At 33.4% G+C, this 25,873-nt stretch overlaps 1 protein-coding gene and 1 long non-coding RNA gene across 7 annotated transcripts in view; one reads left to right on the plus strand and one right to left on the minus strand.

Annotated features, from left to right (window-relative positions):
* Positions 1-25,873, plus strand: part of LOC145677601 (uncharacterized) — a 59,896-nt gene that overhangs the window by 18,846 nt on the left and 15,177 nt on the right. For both annotated transcript variants that reach the window (XR_014129899.1, XR_014129903.1), the window contains exon 2: positions 23,298-23,393. This is a non-coding gene — a long non-coding RNA (uncharacterized LOC145677601). The remainder of the gene's footprint in view (positions 1-23,297; positions 23,394-25,873) is intronic.
* Positions 8,767-25,873, minus strand: part of Frmd5 (FERM domain containing) — a 334,663-nt gene continuing 317,556 nt past the window's right edge. For all 5 annotated transcript variants that reach the window (XM_081748053.1, XM_081748047.1, XM_081748042.1 and 2 more), the window contains one exon: positions 8,767-22,669. In XM_081748053.1, coding sequence (XP_081604179.1) covers positions 22,245-22,669 — 425 coding nt within the window. In that variant the 3' untranslated portion in view covers positions 8,767-22,244. The remainder of the gene's footprint in view (positions 22,670-25,873) is intronic.

Below are 25,873 nucleotides of genomic sequence, written 5' to 3' on the forward strand. Positions count from 1 at the left end.
AATTTCGTGGTCCTTCCTTTCACATCGACTAGTGAATGTTTCGTGCAGTTTCGTGCCCTTATTTCCACGTTTTGCACGTCACCAGAAGTGTGTCAAAATGGGCCTCCAAAGTGTGACCAAAATGACCCATTGTTCCGACACTATCGAATTTCTAGGTCGTTTCTTTCGCATCGTTTAGTGCATATTTTTTAAAAAGTTTTCTGTACCTACTTCCTCGTCTTGTGCGGCACCGGAAGTGAGTTAATCAGGCCTTTAAAGTGGGAGTTAAATGGCTCACTGTTCCGCCACTATCGAATTTCGGGGTCGGTTCTTTCGCATCGTTTAGTGCCTGTTTTGTACGTTTTGTGCGTCACCAGAAGTGTGTCAAAATGGGCTTCCAAAGTGTGACGAAAATGACCCACTTCTCCGTCAATACCGAATTTCGTGGTCCTTCCTTTCGCATCGACTAGTGAATGTTTCGTGCCGTTTCGTGCTCTTATTTCCACGTTTTGCGCGTCACCAGAAATGTGTCAAAAGGGGCCTCCAAAGTGTGACGAAAATGACTCACTCCTCCGCCACTACCGAATTTCGAGGTCCTTCCTTTCGCATTGACTAGTGCCTGTTTTGTTACGTTTTGTGCCCCTATTTCCACGTTTTGTTCGTCACCAGAAGTGTGTCAAGATGAGCCTCCAAGGTGTGACGAAAATGACCCACTGTTCCGACACTATCGAATTTCTAGATCGTTACTTTCGCATCGTTTAGTGCCCCTTTTTTTTAAGTTTTCTGAGTCTATTTCTCGTCTTGTGCATCACCCGAGGTGAGTTAAACGGGGCTTTAAAGTGGGAGTTAAATGGCTCACTGTTCCGCCACTATCGAATTTCGGGGTTGGTTCTTTCGCATCGTTTAGTGTGTATTTTGTACCGTTCTGTTCGCCTACTTCCACGTTTTGAGCATCACCAGAAATGCGTCAAAATGGTCCATCAATGTGTGAGGAAATAGAGCCATTGTTCCGCCACTATCGAATTTGGAGGTCGTTTCTTTCGCATCGTATAGTGCCTGCTTTGTACTGTTTTGTGCTCCTATTTCCACTTTAGTGCGACAACGAAAATGGGTCAAAAGGGCCTACAAGTATAGCGGAATAACATAATGCTGTTCCGTCACCATCGAATGTCGAGGTCGTTTTCTTCACATTTTTATGCATGATTTGTGTCGCTTTGTGCATCAGTGGGAGAGGGTCAAAATGGACTTTGAAAGGGAAATGAATATGTCTTTTTCTGCCATATTTGTAGGTAGTCTTTGACCCACTTTCGTTGGCCTACAGAACGTGAAAATATGCGCAGAAACGGTAAAAACATGCACTAAACAATGCGAAAAAGCGACCTTGAAATTCGATACTGGTGGGAGAGTGGATCATTTTTCTTCCCACTTTGAATGCCCATTTTGACCCACTACCATTAATTCACAAAACGTGGAAATAGGCTTACAAAACGGTAGAAAACACGCACAAGATGATGTGAAGGAAACGACCTCGAAATCGTTCCTGACGGAACAGCATTAACTTGTTCCGCCATATTTGTAGGATAACATTGACCCATTTCCGGTGACGCAGAAAACGAGGAAATAGACGCACAAAACGACACAAAAAATTCCATGCAATTAAGCTAAATTTCCTTTAAGTTTGTAAGCTTAATTATATGGAAAATTTTATACATTTTTCCTTTACGTTGGTCTACTTTACGTTGATTTGGGACTTTTAAATTTTATTCAGTTTTCCACTGAAAAGTATCTATAATTCAACAAGGAAATAATTATTAATTATAATTATTATCTATATAATTGAATTCATTGTAATTTGTTCCATAACAAACACTTTACAATTTCGTACTAGCTGTTATGCCCGTTCTTCGCATGGATCAGATAAAACATCAATGTAAACGAACTGAACAGCGGAAGAACAATTAAAAAACATTTCTAAAATTGGATATATTTTGTGTGAATATATATCCAACAACGTACATGTGTTTTCATTGGGAAGGCCGATGGGGGCTGAAATTGAACGTATACACTATCGGGGGTGTCACTATACGTCTGAGCAACCCCAATAAATATGGATTCGATACAAATTCTACTACTTCTACGTGTCCCGGTGAACCACCCCTCAGACCCCCTTGGTTCGTATTGTGAAAAAATCTCCTCTGGCCCCCACCAACCCCCAACCAATACCGCGAAAACTATGAATGTGACACTAACATCTGCCATTTTCTACTACTTTTTACATATGCCGGTAAAAGTCCCTATAATACTCTGGTTCCAATTTTGAAAAAAACAATGCCTCTGGCCCACAGCCGATGGGGGCTGTATTTGAAAGTCAACGAATGTGGAAGTATCACCATTCATCTCAGCGACAGCGAAAACTATGGATTCGACACTAATATTGGTCACTTTCCATTATTTTTACATGTCTCGCAATTCTCCACCCCCGGTGACTCCCGGCCCGCATACAATGGTGGCTAAATTTGAAAATCATCGCTAATGAAAGTGAAAAAAAATGAAATCTTTGATTTTTACGTCCCACGGTTATGCCGGTTAGGCTAAAGGAGACGGTGATGATGAATAATGAATGAATTGGTGGAATGAAGAAAGTGGGAGGAAACGGGAGGACCCTGAGAAAACCCACGCACTCGGTGCGCTAATGAAAGTATCACCATTGATCTCAGCCACCGCGAAAACTACGGATTTGACATCGGTCATTGTGGATTATTTTTACATGTCTCGTGACCCCTTTATAATGCCCCCTTTCTTAGCTGATGGGGGCTAAATATGAAAGTAAACGCGGTCTTGAGTTTTACCATTGAGCTCAGCTATCCCGAAAACTATGGATTTGACATTAATATCAGTCATTTTCGATTATTTTTACATGTCTCGGAATTCCCCCCTCTGGTGACCCAAGGCCCGCATACAACGGTGGATGAATTTGAAAGTCATCGCTAATGGTAGTGTCGCCATTGATATCAGCAACCGCGAAAACCATGGATTTGACACTAATATCGGTCATTTTGGATTACTTTACGTTTCGGTATCCCCCCCCCCCCGTTGACCCACGGCCTGCAGCCGAATACGGTGAATTTGGAAGTTAATGCGATCGGAGTTTCACCATTGATCTCAGCGACCGTGAAAACTATAAAATCGACACTGATATCGTTCTACATTTACATGTCCCGGTAAACGTCCCCCTGAGACCCCCTGGTTCGAATTTTGTTGAAAACGCTTTGCCTTGGTGTGGGACCTTGACCAAGGTATCTTTGACCAAAATTTGGTAACTCTCGGTCGACTTTTCTGGTCCCCAGGCCGGTCCTGGTAAACGTCCCCTGGAGACCCCCTAGTAAGGAATTTAAAAAAAATTCTTGTCTTGTTCTTGTCTTGCCTAGACCAAGCTACCCGTGACCAAATTTTGAAAAGTTTCGGTCCACTCGTCTCGTCCACAGGCCGCACAAAGATAGACAGACAGACACACGAACAAACTCTATTTTATTTATGTTAGAAAGGTCAGATCCGCCGTTATTGTATTAGTGCGGTGCTTGAGCGATTGATCGTAGAAATTCAAACTCCGATGAGTGATAATTTTATAGGCTTGTTTTATTACAAGTTTAAACTCTTTAGTCAGTAGAGAAGAGGTCTTGAATCATGGGTCAGAGTTGATGACAATAGGTTTTGGTGGGTCTGTGGGTCACAGTGGGTAAGAGTGGTTTATGATGGGTGGTGGGTCAGAGTGGGTCACGGTGGGTCGTGGGTCACGACGGGTGGTGAGTCAATTGATCGTGGCTAAAGTTTTCATTGCCCCACGCCCTCTCTGAACTACAGTGTTGAAAATTAATCAGTGAAAATCAATTGCAATTGATCAATCAATTGAAAGTAATTGCTGTGGAAATCAATTGCAATTGAATCAATTGCCAATTAATTTCAATTGCAATTGAATTACAGAATTCAATTGCAATTACTTTCCACTGCAATTACTTTCAATCAATTGATCAATTGCAATTGATTCTCCTTTTTTAATGGCCAACTGCAATTAACAATTAACCATTACTTATTTCAATTGTTAATTGCAATTAACAATTAAATTTACAGATTAATTGTTAATTGTTAATTCAATTGAAATTTGCCCAACACTGCTATCTACAGTATACGAATTTCGAAAGAATTCTGATAAGATTACAAATAATTAAGATGTAGTCAGATCGAAATCCTCAAACTTCTCAAAACTTAACATAGTTAGAAGATTATATAATTAAGATATTCCAGCAGAGATAAAAGAGAGCTGAAAATAACAAGTTATACGAAATATTATGCTAAGAGGTTTATTTTATACTATGGATGAATTTATGTTATCAGACTTGAAAAAGTTTTCAGAAACCAACATTGAAGTAATTAATTGTGTTAATTCAACCGAATGAATTTGTATATTTCATTGATCTTTCTTAATTGTTTATGAATGTAAGTTCACATAACGCTTTTGTTATATTTCGTATTATATGTAAATCTTTTTTAAAGATTACACATTGACATGTTCCACACCTTGTATTATTCCTGTACAAAATAAAATCGAAGGAATGCAATAAATGAATTGAATTGAATCGAATTGTATCCACAGCCTAGATCATAAAATGATTCTCACTTTATTGTAATTGTTTCTTCTCATGACCCACTAAAAATTACTCAAAATGAGCTAAATGTTCTCATAAATAGATCTGGATTTACCAAAAATAAAGCAGAAATTTTAGCGTCACGTCTTAAACAGTAATGTGTTCTAGAAGAAAATATAAATTATTCTTATATAGCACAGGGAAGAAAATGTATTATTATTATTATTATTATTATTATTATTATTATTATTATTATTATGGAAGACAGTGTTGTGGTACATACCTGGACTAATGGAGGTTCTCCAAATAAGCACAATCCAGATAAATGGAGACTTTTTATTGACTCCTCCAAAGTGGGTTTGAAAGCTCAACTTTTTCATATTAGAAATAGGCTTCCTTCAATTTCGATTGGTTATGCTGTACATATGAAAGAAAATATTATGAAAATATGGAACATTCCCTTCAAGTCATCAAGTACCGTGATTTTCAGTGGCAGATTTGTGAACACCTAAAGGTCGTTGCACTTTTAATCAGTATACAGTTAGGTTATACTTACATACTATTGTCTTATTTGTGAATGGAACACTGGAGGTCGTGCATTTCATTACACCAAAATGAATCGGCCTCCCAGAAACACTGTTCAAACAACTGAGAAAAACATCAGAAATGAAGAACTAGTTGATCCGAAAAAGGTTTGGCTTCCACTATTAATTCAGCTGTATAACATACTGGAAAAGAAAAACTCATTTCGATTGTTTTTATTTTGCAAGAAAATGGCTCTCAAACATTTTCCACAAATCTCGAAAACTAGATTTTGTGTGTAGAGAAATTTCCAGCACTGCATAATGAAGCACTTCTAGCTATTGCGAACCACAGCAAATTTTATTATCTGTCTGATGGTAAATGAAATAATTGAACTTTAAATTTATGTAGACTATGTTTTGAAACATTGTTGACTTACTATTAACAGATGCTTACATAAGGGTTAAAAAGGTGGACATCACCAAGAAAGGCTCTATAATGCAGTCACAAAGTCATGCCTTCCCAAATACCACGAAAAACGATTATGGACATTTATTCCTGTATGCGAATGAGGAACAACCGAGCAAAAATCTGGTTAATATGAAGTCTACTACCCTGATTGATGTAGGGATTTGGCAACATGGTGTTCACGATGCTTGATGTTACTCTCTGTTCATGATTCTGGTTTAGCTCCTAGTGATCACCTGCCTCACAGAATAGCCCTTTAAACGCCTGTTTATATGTACAATGTAATCACATATTATATTTTGTGTGATTTAAAAAAAAAGAATACTTTTTTTTTTTTTTTAGCTTCTTGCGATGGACGGAATTCGTTCTGCTTCTCGTACACACACAAAAGACTGACTCAGATTATTGATTCAAGAACAAGAGAACTCCACAGTAGAATTTCGACTCATTATTTGTTTGGGACACTCATATACAAATCATTATGAAGGAAAAAATAGAAATACTTTGTTAGTGAATAACACCTGATGTATGTTTGTGTAACTTTTTTTTTTTTTTGCAAGCATTTAGGGAACGAATGAATATTCTTACACTACATTTAAATTGATTAACCACTGAAATGTTACTGTGAAAGCAAGCATGTGAAGTCATAAACAAATATATATATATATATAAGTGTTAGGTTTGTAATTCAAGTAAATAATTGACAGTGTTAGGGGATGAAGATGGTAATAAATTATACATTTCGAGAAAATTGAGGTCGAATTTTTTATGATTGCATTTATTAGTAGATCACTAGACATATTACGAATTTATGTATCTTCATTCAGACAGGAATCACTTAAATGAGGTGTTGTATAGCAAGAATAACACGTAACACTTTCAGTCACCACCAGTACTTATTATCTCGAAAAATGTAACATGACACCTCCATCCCCTAACTCCTTCAATATATAATAACAATGCGCAGAGAACAGTCAATTGTTAAGTCATGTAGAGTAGGTTTAAGTCAGACGAGACTCATGAGGGTTCAGTAAATTTGGTTCCCGTTAGAGTTGCAGAACTTCATATATATTTTCAAGCTTCCCCGTGGATATGTGGTTTGCAAACGCTCTTCGGCATGGGATACTAGAACGTGTGACTCAGATTCTATGTTAAACAGTCGATCTACGTCTTAGTGTTGAAAATGAATGACCGATTTAATTACTCATTTAATTTCAGAACTGGTCGAAATTGAAATCATAATGAAAATATTGTTGTGTGTCTATTTTACAAGTTCATAAATATTATAAATATACGAGAAAAAACTAGTTAACTCTTCACCATTACTTAGTTTTTTATATTCGTTTCAAATTACACTCTTAACTATATATATTAATGCATGTGTAACCGAATTATTTTTACGGAATCCACCAAATTATTTTCACGCATTGTCAGACTGCGACTCCTGTCGATTTTATTGAATTAGTTTTGCTCACTACGATACATTAAACTCTAGTAATATGCATTCGTTAAAGCTGGTTACAGGACACACGGCTACATTTCGTTCGAATCACTTGTTAAATCCGGATTTAATTTTGGCTATGAAAATTATATTAACTGCAATACCATTATATCCATCCGCTATTCTTGGAGCAAAGACTTTTTTTTTTTAAACCAGTCTACAACACAGTTTTCATTATTGCGAAAATTATGTTGTTACGCCTATTGCAACAGAATGTGCAAAATGCATAGCGAATAGTAGGTTTAGTGGTGTTTATCTCGTAAGGCATAGTTTCAAAATTAAACAGATTATTTTCTGACAAAACAATTAAAGATAACAATTTTATTTCGCAGAGAACAAAATTGGTCAAAGCCAAAATAAGAACATTTTCAAGTCTATGCGTTCATTCAGAATCTCAATGACTATTCGCAAAATAAAGAATAAATGGGCTATCTTGAAAATAGGAGCACACAAATATGAAAATATACTTGCCTAATGTGAATAACTGGTTATCGTCCATGCATTAAATATTCTTCTTCCACTAACATCAGGAGTCCTAATAAGCTTCATTACAAACTAAAACGTATATAACTTCACACGAAAAATTCTTGTCGCTACAATACTCGCAGTTACTTTTAAAATATACTGAAACTGTCTCAAACAACTAGTAGAAGAATCACTAAATTCAATTTTAACATAATATAAATTTAATGTGTCCCTTTTGCTATTTGGAATAGTGTCTACATTTAACTATAAATTTGGATGTAGACGGTCTTACCTTCTAGCATTGAATAAAGAGCGGGAGCAAAACGCACTTTCACGTAATTTCCTATAGGGCAGCACCTCCCACAGTTCACTCAGACGTCATTGTTTACTCGCAGACATCTACCAACAGTAACTGGTGTTACTACTGATAAATGTATACGAAACAGAAGCATCAATTTTTTTTTTTTTTTTTTTTTTTTTTTTTTTTTTACAAATTTATTTCATAATGTCATATAAGATACTATGAAAATTTGATAGGAAATCAATTGTTTGCTTCTAAAGATATTCTACGTAAATTTTAAGTTTATTTCATTAGTCGTGAGACAGATAGCAATGAAATTTGCTGTGATTCTCAATAGCTAGAAGTGTTTCATTATGCAGTGTTGTAAATTTGTCTACGAAGTCTAGTTTCCAAAGTTTGAGGAAAATATTTGAGAGCGATTTTTCTCAATAATCCCATTTTGGGGCCGCGGTGGCTCAGTAGTACAGTGCTTAGTTATTTTGCGTGGGGTCCCGGATTCGATTCCAGCTCACGCCAAGTGAACTTTGTAGTGGACAAACACCATGTGCATGGGTTTTCCCGGGGTTCTCCCGTTTCCTTCCACTTCATTCATTCTATTCATTTCTCATTAGCACCGTCTCCTTTAGCCTAATCGGCATAATCGTGGGACATAAAACTGAAAGATTTTTTTTCAATAACCCGATTTTCTAAACTAAAAAAAAAGTTGTTTTCTTTCTTTCACAATATGTTACATATCTCTATTGGTTCTATTGAATGCACGAAGACTCACCGTAATGCCGATGTAACCTACTGACCTTGTAAGTTACATTCTACCGATGCAATCATTATTGGAATCACGCCTTCCAGACAGAAATAGGTATGGTATAAAAAGAAATAAAACACGAAAGTTTTGAAATTGCAAGCTGTTGTATTTCTATCTTGGATGGTACATCTTTGGTTCCAATAGCTTCTTTGTTTGTTTTTTTCTTTCTTTTTTTCTTTTTACTGCAAGTAGATTGGGATTCACACTATTCAAATCTAACACCAGACCAATTCTAATGCAGAATCAAAGGCAGCAGTTCACAATCAAAACCTTCTCATAGTTTAATATAAGGTTCCTACATATAAAAATTTGACTTTTATATTTCTGTATTTATTTTTAAATATATATATATTTTAAACAATGAAATACATAATCTCATTCAATCTAGATGATGATAATTACCAATAACTGCAACTTTGAAGAAATTACTTGATTTAGAAGAAAAATATATCATTCAGTATTGCTTCAATGAATTCATAGTTCTCCTGAGAAATTTCTAATCTCCATAGAAATTTTCATGCATGAATTCGCACTGATCCTGTTCTTCCATAGATAGCTTTTTTTTCTTAAGTACAAAAAGTTTATATCTATATCTATTTATTTATTTATCTATATATCTATTATATATATATATGTATCTTTCCTCCACCATTCTCAAAATAGCAACAAAGGCAGTTGACACACTGTATCAACATACTATCTCCCACGATTCTATGGAATCCTCAACCTCCGAGATATATATACATCAAAAACCTAAATACAAGAATCAATAGGCATTGTTAAACCCAATGCGTATGATTCTATGCAAAAGGAATTCAGCCTAGTAGTGTCATGTGTAATAAGTTATTGGAAAATATGTCATGTACGCTAAAAAAAACTTTGAATGTTAAAAAAATATAAATTCACTATGTGTGAAATATAATTTCGGAACAACTTTTCAAATAATTACACTGCTTTCTAGAGTTACTTAATTCTATGTTATGTTTTCTACATATGAGAAACCAGCTGTCTAATGAATATCGAACACGCTGAATTGCAAAAATACTGAATTTCTTGGACGATTGAATGCAATAATATTAAAAGGAACTTTAATAAAGCACCTAGTGTAAACATTTTTCCTCGATGAACAGATTAAAAAATAAATATCTTAATACGAGGATAATTCCAGAAGTTCGAGCACTTCCCCTTACAGCTATACGCATTTGATCTAATTTGTACAAAAAGTTAGTAGTACATCACTAGTAACTATTGTAAATAGATTTCTACATGATCATCAAGATGGAAAATCAAAAGGAAGATGACGGTCAAGTGATGTGGTTTTATTATTTTTATAATTTTCATTTTTTCATCGTGATTTATCAGCAGCATAAAGTTCCCACAAGTTGTCTGCACACTTCCGTGAGCAAGCACCATCAAAGAGATCTGTTTAGAAGTAGTTTGCCTGCTTCCAAACCGATTGTTTCAGCACAGGAGCCAAGAGAAAATCATCGTGATCTTAGACATCAGATGACAATGTGGCTGCAATCCAGAAAACTGTTACCTTTCAATACTGGAAGAAAGGACCAAAATTGTAAAAACAAACTTACATGTAATTTTCACATAGAAACTACTCTATACAGAGAAGTCCTTGCGGTATATGATACATGTCCTGCGGTCAGAAGAAAGTCTCAGATTTGTGGAAGATTTTCTCAGGAGATTTCAAGGCATGAGACATTCAATATACAGGTGACTAGAGGTGAAACGTGCTTTCTTAAACTGAACCCTCTGACAAGCAACAAAGCATGGTATGTGATTTGCGAAGGGTGCACCATCGCCAAAGAAGACCAGATGACAGATATCTACAATCAAAATCGTGTCTGTCATCTTCATGTATTAAGACAAAATCATGGCGACAATCCCATTCAACAACCGAATATCTACATAACTACATAGTTATCTGAAGTGTTCAACAATCTCATTTTAGATCATTTCAGTAGCAAGTGTAAAACTTATTCCTCTACCACAAAAATAATCCATAGCACTGGTTAACCAAAACCGTGGGCAGCATTCCTACTTCCGAGAGTAACCTTTGTTGACACCACTTCTTATCCGACTTCCCCCGTGTCATTGTTGTCTTTTTCTCAAAATCACACAGATAACATGCCTGCGAAATATTACGAGGATCGTCAATAAGTGACCATAGCACTGTATGAAGAAGTACCAAAACAATCAGGGCTGGTTTTCGAAGTGGATATATAGGGTACAAAATTGAGTTTACGTTAATAGTAATTATGTAGACAAATAGACAATAAACAAGATTTCTAAAAGGATGCCAAGTGTTACTGTACCATTTCGTTTTCGTACAAAGTGCACGAACTTTTGGAAATATCCTCGTATTCAAGTACACTTAGAATATCACTGTTATTTAAGATGTATTAAATTATATTTTCTAAATGAATTTGAATTTTAGGTGTTGCATTCTCTATATTTAAATAATGTCTATTCAGCAAGGAACGTGGTTTTAACACGACTTTGAAACCACAAAATAGCACAATTATACGTATTAAAAAAAAAAGTTAATATATTGTTAGCAGAAGTCAAAAACGAAATGAACATTTAACAAATAAAAATGTTAAATAACATAATAATTTAAAGGTGAATGAAACTTACGTTGGAAGGTGCACATATGATGCAAATAATAAAAGGAATTCAGTATAAAGAATAGAAAGATGTGGAAGAGAAAAATAGATCTTAATGAATTAGATTCTGATAACGGAAATTATTGACGGCTCATCTATCAGTTGTTTAAAATCCTTACATACGTATCAGAACAATACCGACAGATATCAGTGAGAGTAGAATGGCAGCCTTTGATTCTAAGGAAAACGCAAATAGGAGTGTTCCTTTGCATCAGAGAATAAATTATCGTACATCTATGAGGTACATAGGTTCTCAATGAAATTCTAAAGTGGATTTTGCGTTCAATAATTACAAATGAATCTTCAGTTTCACCTGAACATCCATACATATATATCTTACCAGCTTCTGATAGCTCTTCAGTGGAAATAAGACAAGTCTTGTAGGACGTGAAGAATATCAAATTATAATGCACCGAAATAGTCATTTAAAAAGTCTTTGTAATATATTCATCACTAAGTTTTGAATACATGCATCAAATTTTACTTTAATTTCTTTCATAGTGCTTTCATAATCTGTCACAAAATATTTTGCCATCACTTATGGTTTTAAGTAAAAATTACACTACCTTTCGCATTGTAGAGTATCGCTTTCGTAAAGTATTGGAAGGCAAATAATTGGAATAGACAAATTCTACAGATTCCTTGTTCTTTTCATTTTGTAACCATGATTTTAAGTTCGATGTCTTCGTCATTAACTTTCTATTATACACTGGTTCAATTTAAGTAAATAATTGTGCACTATCACGTCCAACGGTGAACAATTAATTTTATTAAATAACTACCATTATAGATTTCTTTAAAAAGTGTTCGATATTCCACGTATAATTTACATTGGATCAATTTTGAAGAGCGTTTTCAGTGTAATTATTTGATATTTTATTTAAAGAAATCCTATCAGGTTAAAAAATTTGTGCAACGAAAGCCCTGATGAAAATGTAACTACTTTTCTTGATACCACAGTACCTCCAACATTTGTTTGTTTTTCTTTCTTTTTTTCTTTTTCTTTTTTTGGCATGATATACATACACACATTATTACCAAAAGTACAAATAAAATTGTCCTTTTTTACCACGCACAATACCGTCACCAATGTAATCATTGTACAATGTTATACTATGATAGTATAGTTTGTAGTCCATAAGAATTCCAAATATGGAATGGGAAATAGGACTCTTCACTAGAACTACAGAAAACTACAGTTATTTACAGTGTAAGAAAAAACGTTAAAAGTCGTAATTCCAGCTTACAATCTCTAATTATCTACTACAATTCTTTTAACATATTACAGAAGACACTCAACGTACATGAATGGAATGTAAAAACTCTACGTCTTTAAAAAATTGAAAGATTACAGCCTCTATGCATGATAGAGTAACATTATGCACATTGTTGCATTTATTATTCTATACGTAACTTTCTTTTTTCTTTTAAAAAAAATCTTTATTATCATGCAGTCAGAAAGGATGATCTAATACTGGTATGTTTATACATAAAACTGTTTTTTATTTTGTAAAAGCACTTCTACTTTATAATATTTTGGCATCTGATAACGTTAATTGACAAAAGATTAGACCTGATTCTGACCACCAAATAACCTCACCTACAACAGAACTTACGTAATTATCAGTAAATCAGCTATCTCAACCAATTGCGAACTATGTACTTATATAGAAAATTACTCAAAAAAGAACTACTTTACTTACTATATTTCCAGTTACAAGCTTTTCAAGTTCATATCAATAGAACTCCACCTTATACTACAAGCGCACAAACCTGCAGATGTAGAAAATACTATGATTAATATTCATTGCTAATAACACACTGAAAATGGAGGCACTACTACTTCGAAAGCTATTTAAGAAATCGCGGTTGAGCACGTAAATTTTGCTTTGTTCACATCATGTCTCTCTCTTCCCTACTCTTCTGAAAATACTAGGTTTTACTTACTTTCTTTCTTTCTTTTTTAAATATGTTTTTATAACATTTTAATACAATATATAATTTATCATTGTACAATCACACGTCTTTTTAAAAAAATGCTTTATACAAGTTTCTTTTTATCTTAAGTTTTATTTCACCTACCGTGTAGGTGGTTTGGTCCCATCTATGAAGCAACCTCAAATAATATTCAGAATCCAACCATTACTATAGAGCTTTGTATGAAAGTAATTATATTTAATTCATTAGTTTATTATTCAACATAATCTTTTCTGTAAAAATGTTTAGGATATTCGATTTTTAATCATAAAATAATCTAAAAACTGAAACAAGAGCATCTTTACTATAAATTCTTTTAATTTCTCAAGAAATTTATAAAGATGGAAAAAAAATAAAGCATGTTGATTATCAAACAAACATTTGTCTTCATTGTTATATTAATTTATAAATGTAAAACAACATAACTAATATTAACCATGACTTCATCATTAAAACAAAGAACTATAAAATAAACGATAAACAACAAAAATGATCGACCCTTACACACTAATCACACTCTTTACGATAATGTTAGCATATAACCCAAGATGTTGTTTTATGTTTGGAACAAAAAATTCAGCAACAGAAAGCTTCACCAAAATTGCTATAGTGTTTGAATATGTAGTGTATAATTAAAATCTTTGCCATTAAAAAAAAATATATATATATATATTTTTGAGATGGACCGAAACGGCAACAATTACATATTTCCATCCTATAAATCGTCTTTAGGTATAAAATACTTATCTATCTCTTATTTCTCACTTCTATTATCATACTTTTAATGGTGATTGAATTCTTCGTGACAATTAATTATTTGTAACAGTGTTTACAAAACTCTCATTTTTTATTATAATTTAATTACTTTACAGACTGCAAGGGTTCTGTCAAAATCTAATAGTATATCAATTGTACAGAAACAATAAACTAATTATACATACAGTACAAATCTTTGGTAAAATTTATAATATTAAACAAAGCAGAGAAATTAACTATGTTTAAAACTTCCAAACAAAAATTCAATACTGAAACTCGAGAAATATATATTTCTTTGGTATATTGCATATTCAATCTAACAGCCACAATAATTGTTTCAGTTTTCAGATTATCTCTTTTTTCAACTAGTAATATATTTTACATTATCATTCATTACATGAAAGATTTCATTGCAAGAGAAGAAATTCATTTTATAATTGAAATACATTCCATAAAAAAAACTCACATACGTTATTAGATTTACGCACATTCTTTATCAATTTATTTAATATGATCAACAATTTCTTATTCAATCGCATTATAAAATGTAGACGACGTTAAATACTATTATTTTCATTTTAACCATTATTTTTTTTTAATTAAATAGTTAATGAATAGTATTCCTGGAATCTTTATACAACATTAAACAACCTAAACATTTTAAAGCTTAATTACTGAAGAATTTTACTTGCAAATTTTGAAATTAAACCCTTTTAAATGTTATATAATATAAAGCAAGAAGATTATTATTGATCATTAAACAGTGGGATTAGAAAGAATCCACAATGTGTTTATATTATGTCAATTGTATGCATACACGCAGCTTTAAAATTTGAATTCACATAAAACACTTGAGACACCTTAAGAGTAAATTATAAAAAAGAACTTATCAAAGTATGGTTTGTGTCGTATCTATACAATAACATCATACTAATCCCCTAGCTAACATCGCTTAATAAAATGTTATTATTCCACTCTGTTAAAGAATGCTCTTTACTTAAATATCAAAGTACTAAAGTATGTTACCTTAACACTATGACAATTTAACAGATTACTTTATTTTAATGCAAACCAAATAATGTTGAGTACGCACATTTAGGTCACGTCATCCAAATAATTCTACAATCGAAAATCAATTGTATTAAGAAAAGAACAAACTAACAACATTTAATGCATAAATGAAACTGCTGACTTTCAGAGACGGCACAGAAACTGAAAAATGAAGCTCATAAAATATAACTCTATACACTGAAATTTGAACGAGTGTTTCTCCTTTAGAAGTACATTTCAGAAAGCAGACATTTAAAGAAAACAAAAATTGAATTGAATTCCGTTTGCAATTTGCACTTCACAATCTTTTTACACATGGTCTTTGAAATATGAAAATATATTAGGCAAAAATAATAGTAAAAGATTAGTTGTTCGGAAATAGCCTACCTTTTTATTTTTATTATTATAATCATTCAAGATTAATTGCTGTCTGTAGTTAGGGAAAGGGTAAATATAATTTCAATATGAATTGCCTCCAAAAGTGAGTGTTAGAAACAACTTTTTAAAGGTAATGTTACTATTTTCTCCTTCATAAGAAACGTAATTATTCAGAAATTCTGTGAAAATTATACATTTACAGATTAACATATATATTATTTATTTTGAATTTTAATGAAGCGTGATTCTTTCTTTCAAAGCAATCAATAATATTATTTATCGTTTAATGCCTTATAACTTATCACTACCGTGAAGTTACGTGCTATTAATATATAAAATAAGTTTGACTTAAGATCTGCAATCAAACCATCATGGAAGGAAGTAACTGAAACAAATGTAATGGAAAATAAAAACTCTTTCTCGGAAACGAAATTACAAACAGCGGCGTAGGAACGAGGGTAAGTGAGCATTATTTTCTCAAACTAAACGGACGCCAAATACGCAGCATATGCACGGTATGTCAAAGCCTCTTTTCAACAGCTTACAATAGGGCCGTTTTCAATTTTATATTTTTCTCATTTACAACAATCACTTTTGTAGTATTACATTAAACTTTGTACCAGGATGATCCTACTAATTGCTTCCAGGTTTCGAAAAATGTTTATGTATGCAACAATTGTGATGCTAATCACGTGGATTGCATTTTTCATTATGTCAATTTTCCTTCCTCTTCTATTAAGTTGCGGAATTCCCCATAGCTCCATACTTTTGGCTCCGCCACTGAATATCTCTAAACTTCCTCTACTTCGTATACGTACACTCTACCAATGCCGCGTTGTTAACACGCTCAGATGCGTTGAATATTCTCAACATTCGATTAGCCTGTTTTCGCTACGTGTTGAAAACGTTTGTATAGTCCATCCAATGATATAGCCATTGTCCCAATGGGCCGGCTATAACGCTGCCTTATTTACACCGCGTTTTTAGAGTTTGTATGGTCCAGGCCTTAGAATTTAACAAAAAAGTTTCCCCATTGAGCTACATGAGACATGGACCAACAACTTACCGTGGAACTCGAACCATATACTGCCACCGTGAATTCACCCGTATCTTACCAATCAAAGGCAAGAACTGTAATTACTTGACCATACGTGAGCTTCTAACAAATATACTGAAACCAAAACAAAAAAATAAAATAATGTTAAACACCACGAATATATCAACATTATTTGAATAGCGTTTTTCATAATTACATGCTTATGTACATTCCAATTTGTTTATCACAGTACACCAGCGAATGTGTATTACATCTTAAGCAAAACTTTAACTTGGAATTGGCACAAATTCTCTTAATATTGTCACCTTGTTACAATATGTCTAGTCTGACATACTACCTCTGATAAATTGAGAAATACGCATCATTTTCTATAGTTACGTCACTATTAGAGTTTGGCATGCGCTTTACCGCGAAATCTTATCTTGTAGACTTCCGAATGACATTTGATTACCATTAATTCTCAAATATGAGTGACAATTCTTGAATTTCCGTTCTCAGGTTTAATTTTTAATAAGAGTATTTGTCATCATTTTTTTCCAAAATTAAGAAAACATCTTTGCTAACATTTCCTTTTAGAACGAAATAGGACAATATTAAAGAAAGTATATTTCTATTTAAGAATTTCAGTAATATATAGATATACTTAAGGTGCATAATGCCAACTGTTATTCGACTTTTGATACTACTTCTAAATCGTCATAGAAATTTACTAATTCTACTATTTAAAATTCTATAGCCAACTTGGGCCAACAGGGGCCAGCCTCAAAGTATAATCATTCTCATGAAATTTGACAATACTTACTAAATAAATTGGTAAGAGTCATTTTCATTTTTGTCACACATGAAAGAGATGTAGAGAGGCTTGTCTGAGGTTAGGCTGTTTATTGAAACCAAAATTTAAACTTATGGTTTTTAATCCTTTCCATTGTTTTCCTACTTCCCGAAATAAAGGTAAGTTTCCTGCTGAGCATAAAAGAAAATAGATTTTCTTAAAACCAACTTCAACAAATTGTGTTCGTATTTCACAAATCAACCTGTGATTTGTATCCGAAAATCTCAAGGAGTAGTTTACATTTAACTACTATCGAAGAAAATTACAATGAAATGGAACTCATTCAATTGAAAGCTATTAGAAAGAGAAACTCTGTTACGAAGAATAAATTTTTGTCTGTAAGTGTGCAACAAAGCGAACTATCTACTCTATTATTTAAGGGTCTATTTATTTTTTCAGGTGGAAACAAAAATTGACAGCAGATTTGAATGATCATTACTGCTGTTGTGAGATATAACACTATATCAACGTTACTATTAATGTAATGAAATAATTTATCCTCCTCATAAAACAGACAGCAGAAACTAATTTAAGAGAAAAACACATAACAGGTAAAGAAAGGAAATGAAAATAATGTACTAAAACAATCAATCAATAAATGGCTCTTAAATTCAAAATCAACGAATTATCATTTTTTAAGCTCTGCATAAATTTTCACTTCATGAAAATTCGAAATAATACTGATGAGTGATAAAGAGAATACTAGAAAAATACATAAAGAAGATCAGAAAATTTACTTCACAAGAAAAAAAAATGTTTCCCACACAATACCTTATAAAATTTTGAACGACAAAGGGAAGCTCTGAAGCCACTAAAAGTTTTCCATAGTAGAATATAAAATTATTTATTGTACGGAAGAATCTGCTGTCTGTTTTTAACTTATGACTAGAAACATTTTATTCTGCGTTATTTATACTCCAGATAAATTAACTTACCATGGTCATAAAAATTAGATCTGCTCTTAAATAGTTAAAACATTATTTTAATAATAATACTACAAATTATAATAAAAGTATATCTTTCAATCTTCCTTTCTTTTCCATAATACAATTTTAGTAAAAATTTTACGTCAGTTGTAAAAGGAATATCATAGTTCCGAAAAGCTCAGTGTTCAATTTTTTTCACGCCAAGTATAATAATTATACTAACGTAACTTCAGAGTATACAACGTGTACATAAAAGAAAATCGGGGTTTCAGTTTATTATAATGTTTCTTAGGTGATGTGTACAGTGTTAATTCACGGCCAGAATCAAAGAGCAAAGATGAGGGTTATAGCTGAAAGTATGCGAGTAGATTGTTTCCCTCTCTCTCAGCTTGACAGCACCACTAACAGATAGTGCCACTTGAACAGAAAGTCTTCTGTATTTCGCAGTTTGCTAAATGTGAATCTGTAGTAACAGTTCAACGTGCGTTTATTTGTGATCTAAGCACAAATAACACTCGTCGATGGTTTGATCAGTTTGATGAAAGCACTGGATGTCTCTGTAAGAGAAAGAGTACGGAAGTCGGACGACTACGAGTGTTTGATGAAAGTGTTGAACATGTCAGGGAGTCCTTTCTCCGTAGTCCTGAAAAATCGGTCAGGAAGAGCCATCGTGAATTAGCAATACCAGATGACGGTGTGGAATGTTTCAAGGAGACCCTTATATATGTGTGTTCATACCATTTACATATGTTACAGGTTTTGCCTACCGACTATACTGAGTGTGCCAACTTCGCAATCAAGATGTTGCAACTTGAGGATGACAATTTTCTTGATCAAATTATTTTAAGTGATGAATCATTTCATCTTAATGGACAAGTCAGCACACACAACGTCTGCATCTGGAGTTCATAAAATTCTCATGAGTTCTACAATGCGAACTAGAATCCTCAAAACTTAAGTATTTTTTGTGAATTTCCCGATAACAAGTTTACGAGTTGTTGTTTTTCGCTAAAGTAAGCGTAACAGGAATTACTTATCTGGATACACTGCGAGTAGGTTCTTTTCTCAATTGGAAGATGAACGAAAGAACTTTACTTGACAACAAGATGGTGCGTCCTATCACTGGTGTAACTCTGTACGGGAGTGGTTGAATGATGTGGTTCCCTACCACTGGGTTGGTTGCCATGGACTGGATGACAAGCGTTGTTTGGTGTGGTCTCCAAGGTCACAGTAACTCCCCATGAATGTCTTTTCTTCGGTGTTTTACAAAGGATCCATTATATATTGACCTACTCGATTTGCGGTGCAGGACTCCAAACAACTATAGTTTTCATGACTCCAGACAACCATGAGAACAACTTGTCTATTCCTTGTCATCTATGCAGATGATAAAAGATACTCACATAGAACACTTATAGTGAAAATATGGAAGTCTTACTCTTTCATCTTATGTATGATTCATTATTCTACGTCAAAGTACGGAGATGCTACACAGCTTTAAAACCCCAATATTCTTTTATGTATACTCTATACAATAGTTGAAAATGTACAGAAATCAGACATTACTACTGCCAGTTTAATAAATTAAATCACTACTTTGGTTTTTCTTTATCACATGTAATTTTAAATATATTATTCTTTATTTTGTATATGATTAGAATCATTTACTACATACATTATAAAAAGAAAGCCTATTCGAAAATGAATTTCAATTAACATATGCATGGTGAGAAAATAATTCATCGGAGGAAATTTACACCTTTTTTAACATATTTAAAAAAAAATTAAGCTTTTACATATCTATGAACTTTAAATTCCGAATCGGAAAAAAAAAGTAGAATTACACTACAAAATAAAACGGTTTGAGTCCATATTAGGAATAGCTCTTACAAGCAATTCATTATTACATTTCCATATGAATTTATACTCGTTACCCTTTCTCAGTAACAGTAACAATGGAACATAGTCAATGTTAACTTGTCAATCGCATAAGTAAAATCCAAGGATGTTATAAAATAGAGGATTTGTCCATACGCATCTTAATCCTTTGAACTCAGTGAAGCCAAGAAACAACTGAGCATCGTTTGAAGCGACACGTCTGATTGGCTACTCTTGTTTTCGCCATCATTGTTCGCTCGAAACATTGCGATCTTAGTGGCGCGGAGCAGGCAGAGTGGGTGTGGCGAAACTGTGACGTATAGCTTCACGACTTTGCTGTATGGGCAGTACCTCTATTTTATAACATCCTTGGTAATATCTTTATCTTACCAATTGCTGACCATCATCTCAGTATTTTCTACATCACGTCCAATTTTATACACACACTTATTCAAGAAATAACTTTATTCTTCATCATTTTGCAAACGTGCATAATGAGTTTTCGAAATATTTTTCTTTAAAATATATTAAAAGCTAACGAAAAATAAATAAATAACACAAAAAATATATGATACATTAAAATCATAATATATAAACACATAATGCAACATATATATAAATACATAATTCTTCTACTAAATCGGTACTCATAATTCAATTAGCAGGTTGAACTTAAGAAACGGAATGTTTTAGTCTGGCAGAATGCTGATGAAACAAACAAATGCATAGAAAACGTGATTTCACGCAAACATTACACACAGTGTACATTTGCTTGTTTTTTCCGCGCTTTTTCTATTATGCAACAAGTATTTTATCGCTGACCACTGATTCGTGCATTCAAAATAATAAATCTCACAAGGTTATTGATGCGTGTTCCACAACAAAATTCAACAAACACTCTTCTTACATTGTGTAGAGAATTCACCGCAATAATTATCAAAATTGCTATATACAATGAATCATACATACAAGTCATAAACAAAATTATAAAAATGTGAAATATATTATGCATGTACTATATAATTTATCTTATATGTAAGTAATATATATTATATATTTCTCTCTTAAACCTGCAAAAAAGCTGCAAATATAAAAGTGCAGCTTTTCATTTTTTTTTCTTAATCTTTCAGCACTCACATTGAATAATAAAATCATTCTATGATCCGTATGTACCAGCATACCCTTTTCCAAACATCGCATAACGTCTTTACAAACAAAAATATTTCAAATCATCTCCAATTTAAAATAATATATATAAAGTTGTTTCCTTTTGTCCAAAAATATAACTGCAGTATTCAAACCACAGCACATTGCACAAAATTTTAGAAGAAACGTTAATATTATCAATATTCATATCTTTTGGAAGAAATCAATTTACATTTATTATGAAGCCATTTCTCTTATTTCTGTATGTACTTCTGTTAATGTGCCATTAATCTATTTGATGGTTAACGTATTTTAATTTTTCAGTCTCACAGATACAGAACAGATCAGATATGACATTTCCTGTTAATGCTGCATGCAGAAATCAACAATTTCATTTCAGAACCATATCACTTTTTAAAAAATGAAAATCAAAATAATATATTTGAAATTTGGAACATTACATTTCCAACTTCAGACAAAACCCATTCTTACACAAAAGCCTTTCCTTCGTAAGGGAAAAAATCCGAAACATGCCATAACGCATGCTACGCAGGTAATAGCATGATAAATACTCTATGTAATGAGTATGTACAAAATGATTCTTTTCTTAAAATATTTGATCACTTTTCTCTTTATATATATCATACACACTGCACTTGTATTAGTTTATGTTCTTGGTTTTATAGCTTAGGTGAGTCTTGAAGACTATTTCCATCTTTTTAAAAAAAATGCAATACTTTCTAAGGAGTTCATAACGAAATCAAAGTCATGTTGCTTTTAGCTGTCACATGGTATGCAAACTATCAGATTATTATAGGCACTTATAGGATTACGAATCTATAAAACCAATTGAGACGATAAAGACAAAAAAGAATAGCTAAAGAGTTACAAAAGCTTTCCTAGCTTCTGTTTTAGGTACTCTTTCATCGGTTCATAATACTCGTTCCGCAATACGACCATTTCGGGCATTCTCCGGATGCCGCTCAAAACTTCAGAGTCCGACTCAAGCACAACTATCACCACAACTGCCAAAGCGAAAACGACAAATAAAAATGAGGGAATAAATACGTGGATAAGGTTAAATTTCCGTTGTTGGAGAGTACTTTTACTTGAACCACTCTTCAAATGCACTGGGGTTGGAGTACCTTGCGATTGGCCGTACGGTTCGCGTCGGTGAGAACTGTGTTTGTGAGTGCCTACATCCAGCTGAGACTCGGATGACGAATGATCGAAGGAGTCCCTGAAGTAATAGTCACTATACGAACCATGACTGCCGCCAGAATCAAACCCATGGCTCCCATCTTCTTTGCCTACAAAAGAAATTCAGAGAGTTTATTTATATCTATTCTAGTGAATGGTTGACTGAGGTATAGAAAGTATACTTTCCAAGAAATAAACTACATTATGCATATCCACATTTAAATAAGTGCCGTAATTAAAGACCAAAAGATAGTCAGATTTATGAATAGTTTCAGCCTACCTGAATAGTCAAATTTTGTTTCTCTCTCTTTTTCTAACCACGTCAAGACATTATTAGACATACATTAAAAGAATAAACATTAACTCTTAATTAATAATGTATAGGCAGGTAGGAGCGACTTTAATAATCTACTGCATGTATCTTTAATCTAGAGTCATTTAAAGTAGCTTTCAATTAAGAAAGGTAAACTTTCTTTTATGCTTCAGAGTTTGCAGCTAAGTATATGTTTAATGGACCAGTATATTTGAGAAACAATTATTGTATCGTAGTACATTATAAAAGTTATTTTATCTGAGTGATTTAATAAAAATTTCTGGACATCACTTGTTCAGATTTGTAGCAATAGACATCACTTCGAGATTAAAGTGATCTATTTTTTAAAAAAATATATATAAGATACCAAAAAATATAAAAAGAGGGTACTCTTATAATTTGTTTCACTAAACCCTTCATTGCAGGATGCAGTTCTAGGCAGTCCTTTTATTATTCTTACTGCTTGAAGACAGTCTGTGCGCCAGATGAACCATTCCAGAATACTATTCCATATTCCAAATGTGAGTAAAAGAACTAGTTGTATGATGCTATATGAGATTTCTTACTAATTATAGTTTTTAATTTACGTAATAAAAAAAAATACTCCGGACAATTTTCTACATAAATTCTCTGAATGTTCATTCCACTTTAACTTTGAATTCGCATACATTCCTAACAATTTTAAAAATGTGCATATATCTGCATAATTTGCACAATTACCAAAATTAAAGTACATAGTTTTTTTTTTTTTTTTTTTTTAAACTTGGATTGCTGTACGTTCATTGAACTTTTGAACTTAAATCGTACAAAACACATTTCCAACATTTCATTATTCTCAGTTTGTACATTAATTACATCCTTGTCTGAATTTATAAGAGTTATTCGTCAGCATGAAAAACACAGCTATTTTGCAGAAAATTTGATAAATTATTTAAGAAAAAGGACCAATACACTTTCCTGTGGAATCTCACATGTCACATCCATAAAATTTCCAATGTTATCCATAAATTCCATAAAATCGTTTCCAATGCGAACAGCTTGTTTTCTATTACTAAGATAGGATGAAATTAAAGACAGTTTTAATCCATTAATACCGTAATACTATGTCCTTGCAATTACATCATTATGAGACATGTATTAAATGTCTTACTGAAATCTATTAATGTCATCCGAACATGAAGATTATTGTCCAAGATTTCCAATACTCAAAGCTTTATCTCTTGAAACTAAGGGAATAAAGGTTATCTAATGTATTAATTGTTGTATACAAAAATTACTACATTAAAAAAAATTTCCTTCTTTTAGATTCAAGCGGGAAAATTTTTAATCTTTACTGGTATGCCTTCCCTCACGAGCGCCGCTGTTTACCCTACCAATATATTAGTTACTAAAAAATTGTGAAATGGCATGCATGGGACATTTGTGATAAAACCTATCATACGAACTATGCCAGTACGACAGCAGCTCGTTGCGGATTTCGATGATATAACCTATCAATGCATTAGTAACTAAAGAGCAAGGAAATGGTACGTATGGGCCATTGGCAGTTAAAAGGAACTAAGGGAGCGTGACGCTGCTCGCTGCTAATTTCAATGGTGTTTTAACCTATCAATGTATTAATTACCAGGATGCAGCGAAATGGTATGCATGGGACATATGTGGTAAAAGCGTATCATAAAAATTATGGTAGTGCGACGGCCGCTCGGTGCGAATTTCAACGGTATTTTAACCTATCAAGGTATGGTGAAAATTATAATTAAAATATAAAACTTATAATTTTTGCTTAAATGTAATACTGTCCAAGAGATATATATCAATCAACAGATCACATCAAGGTAAACAAAATGAGATGCTCGAGGCAAATTCTCATGCTTAGGTTTCGACGAATAAACAAAAACTTATTTTTATGTCATTAAAATTTGTGCCGTTTGTTGCCAATAGCATAGCTCCTTCCCCCACACACAATTAAAAGTTCTGTGTACCGGACCCCAGGATATTGATTCGATGTATTTTGTTACATAGAATCCAAATTTCGAAACCCCAGGACGATTGACCATGTCAATTCCTTTTCATGGGCGAAAAACTTGAGCGAATTTGAATAGGGAGGATATTCATAAAACAGCCATACAAAAAAACCGAAGTTCTGCACAGCGGACCCCAGGGTATGGATTCCATGTATTTTGTTACGCAGAATACAAATTTCGAAACCCCAGGACGATTGACCATGTGAATTCCTTTTCATGGGCGAAAAACTTGAGCGAATTTGGATAGGGAGGATATTCATAAAACAGCCATACAAAGAAACAGAAGTTCTGCACAGCGGACCCCAGGGTATGGATTCCATGTATTTTGTTACGCAGAATACAAATTTCGAAACCCCAGGACGATTGACCATGTCAATTTCTTTTCATGGCCGAAAAACTTGAGCGAATTTGGATACGGAGGATACTCATAAAACAGCCATACAAAGAAACAGAAGTTCTGCACAGCGGACCCCAGGGTATGGATTCCATGTATTTTGTTACGCAGAATACAAATTTCGAAACCCCAGGACGATTGACCATGTGAATTCCTTTTCATGGGCGAAAAGCTTGAGCGAATTTGGATAGGGAGGATATTCATAAAACAGCCATACAAAGAAACAGAAGTTCTGCACAGCGGACCCCAGGGTATGGATTCCATGTTATTTGTTACGCAGAATACAAATTTCGAAACCCCAGGACGATTGACCATGTGAATTCCTTTTCATGGGTGAAAAACTTGAGCAAATTTGGATAGGGAGGATATTCATAAAACAGCCATACAAAGAAACAGAAGTTCTGCACAGCGGACCCCAGGGTATGGATTCCATGTATTTTGTTACGCAGAATACAAATTTCGAAACCCCAGGACGATTGACCATGTCAATTCCTTTTCATGGGCAAAAAACTTGAGCGAATTTGGATAGGGAGGATATTCATAAAACAGCCATACAAAGAAACAGAAGTTCTGCACAGCGGAC

This window comes from Thermobia domestica, chromosome 2 (genome assembly GCF_964235325.1).
Source record: "Thermobia domestica chromosome 2, izTheDome1.hap1.1, whole genome shotgun sequence".
Taxonomy (NCBI): Eukaryota; Metazoa; Arthropoda; class Insecta; order Zygentoma; family Lepismatidae; genus Thermobia; species Thermobia domestica.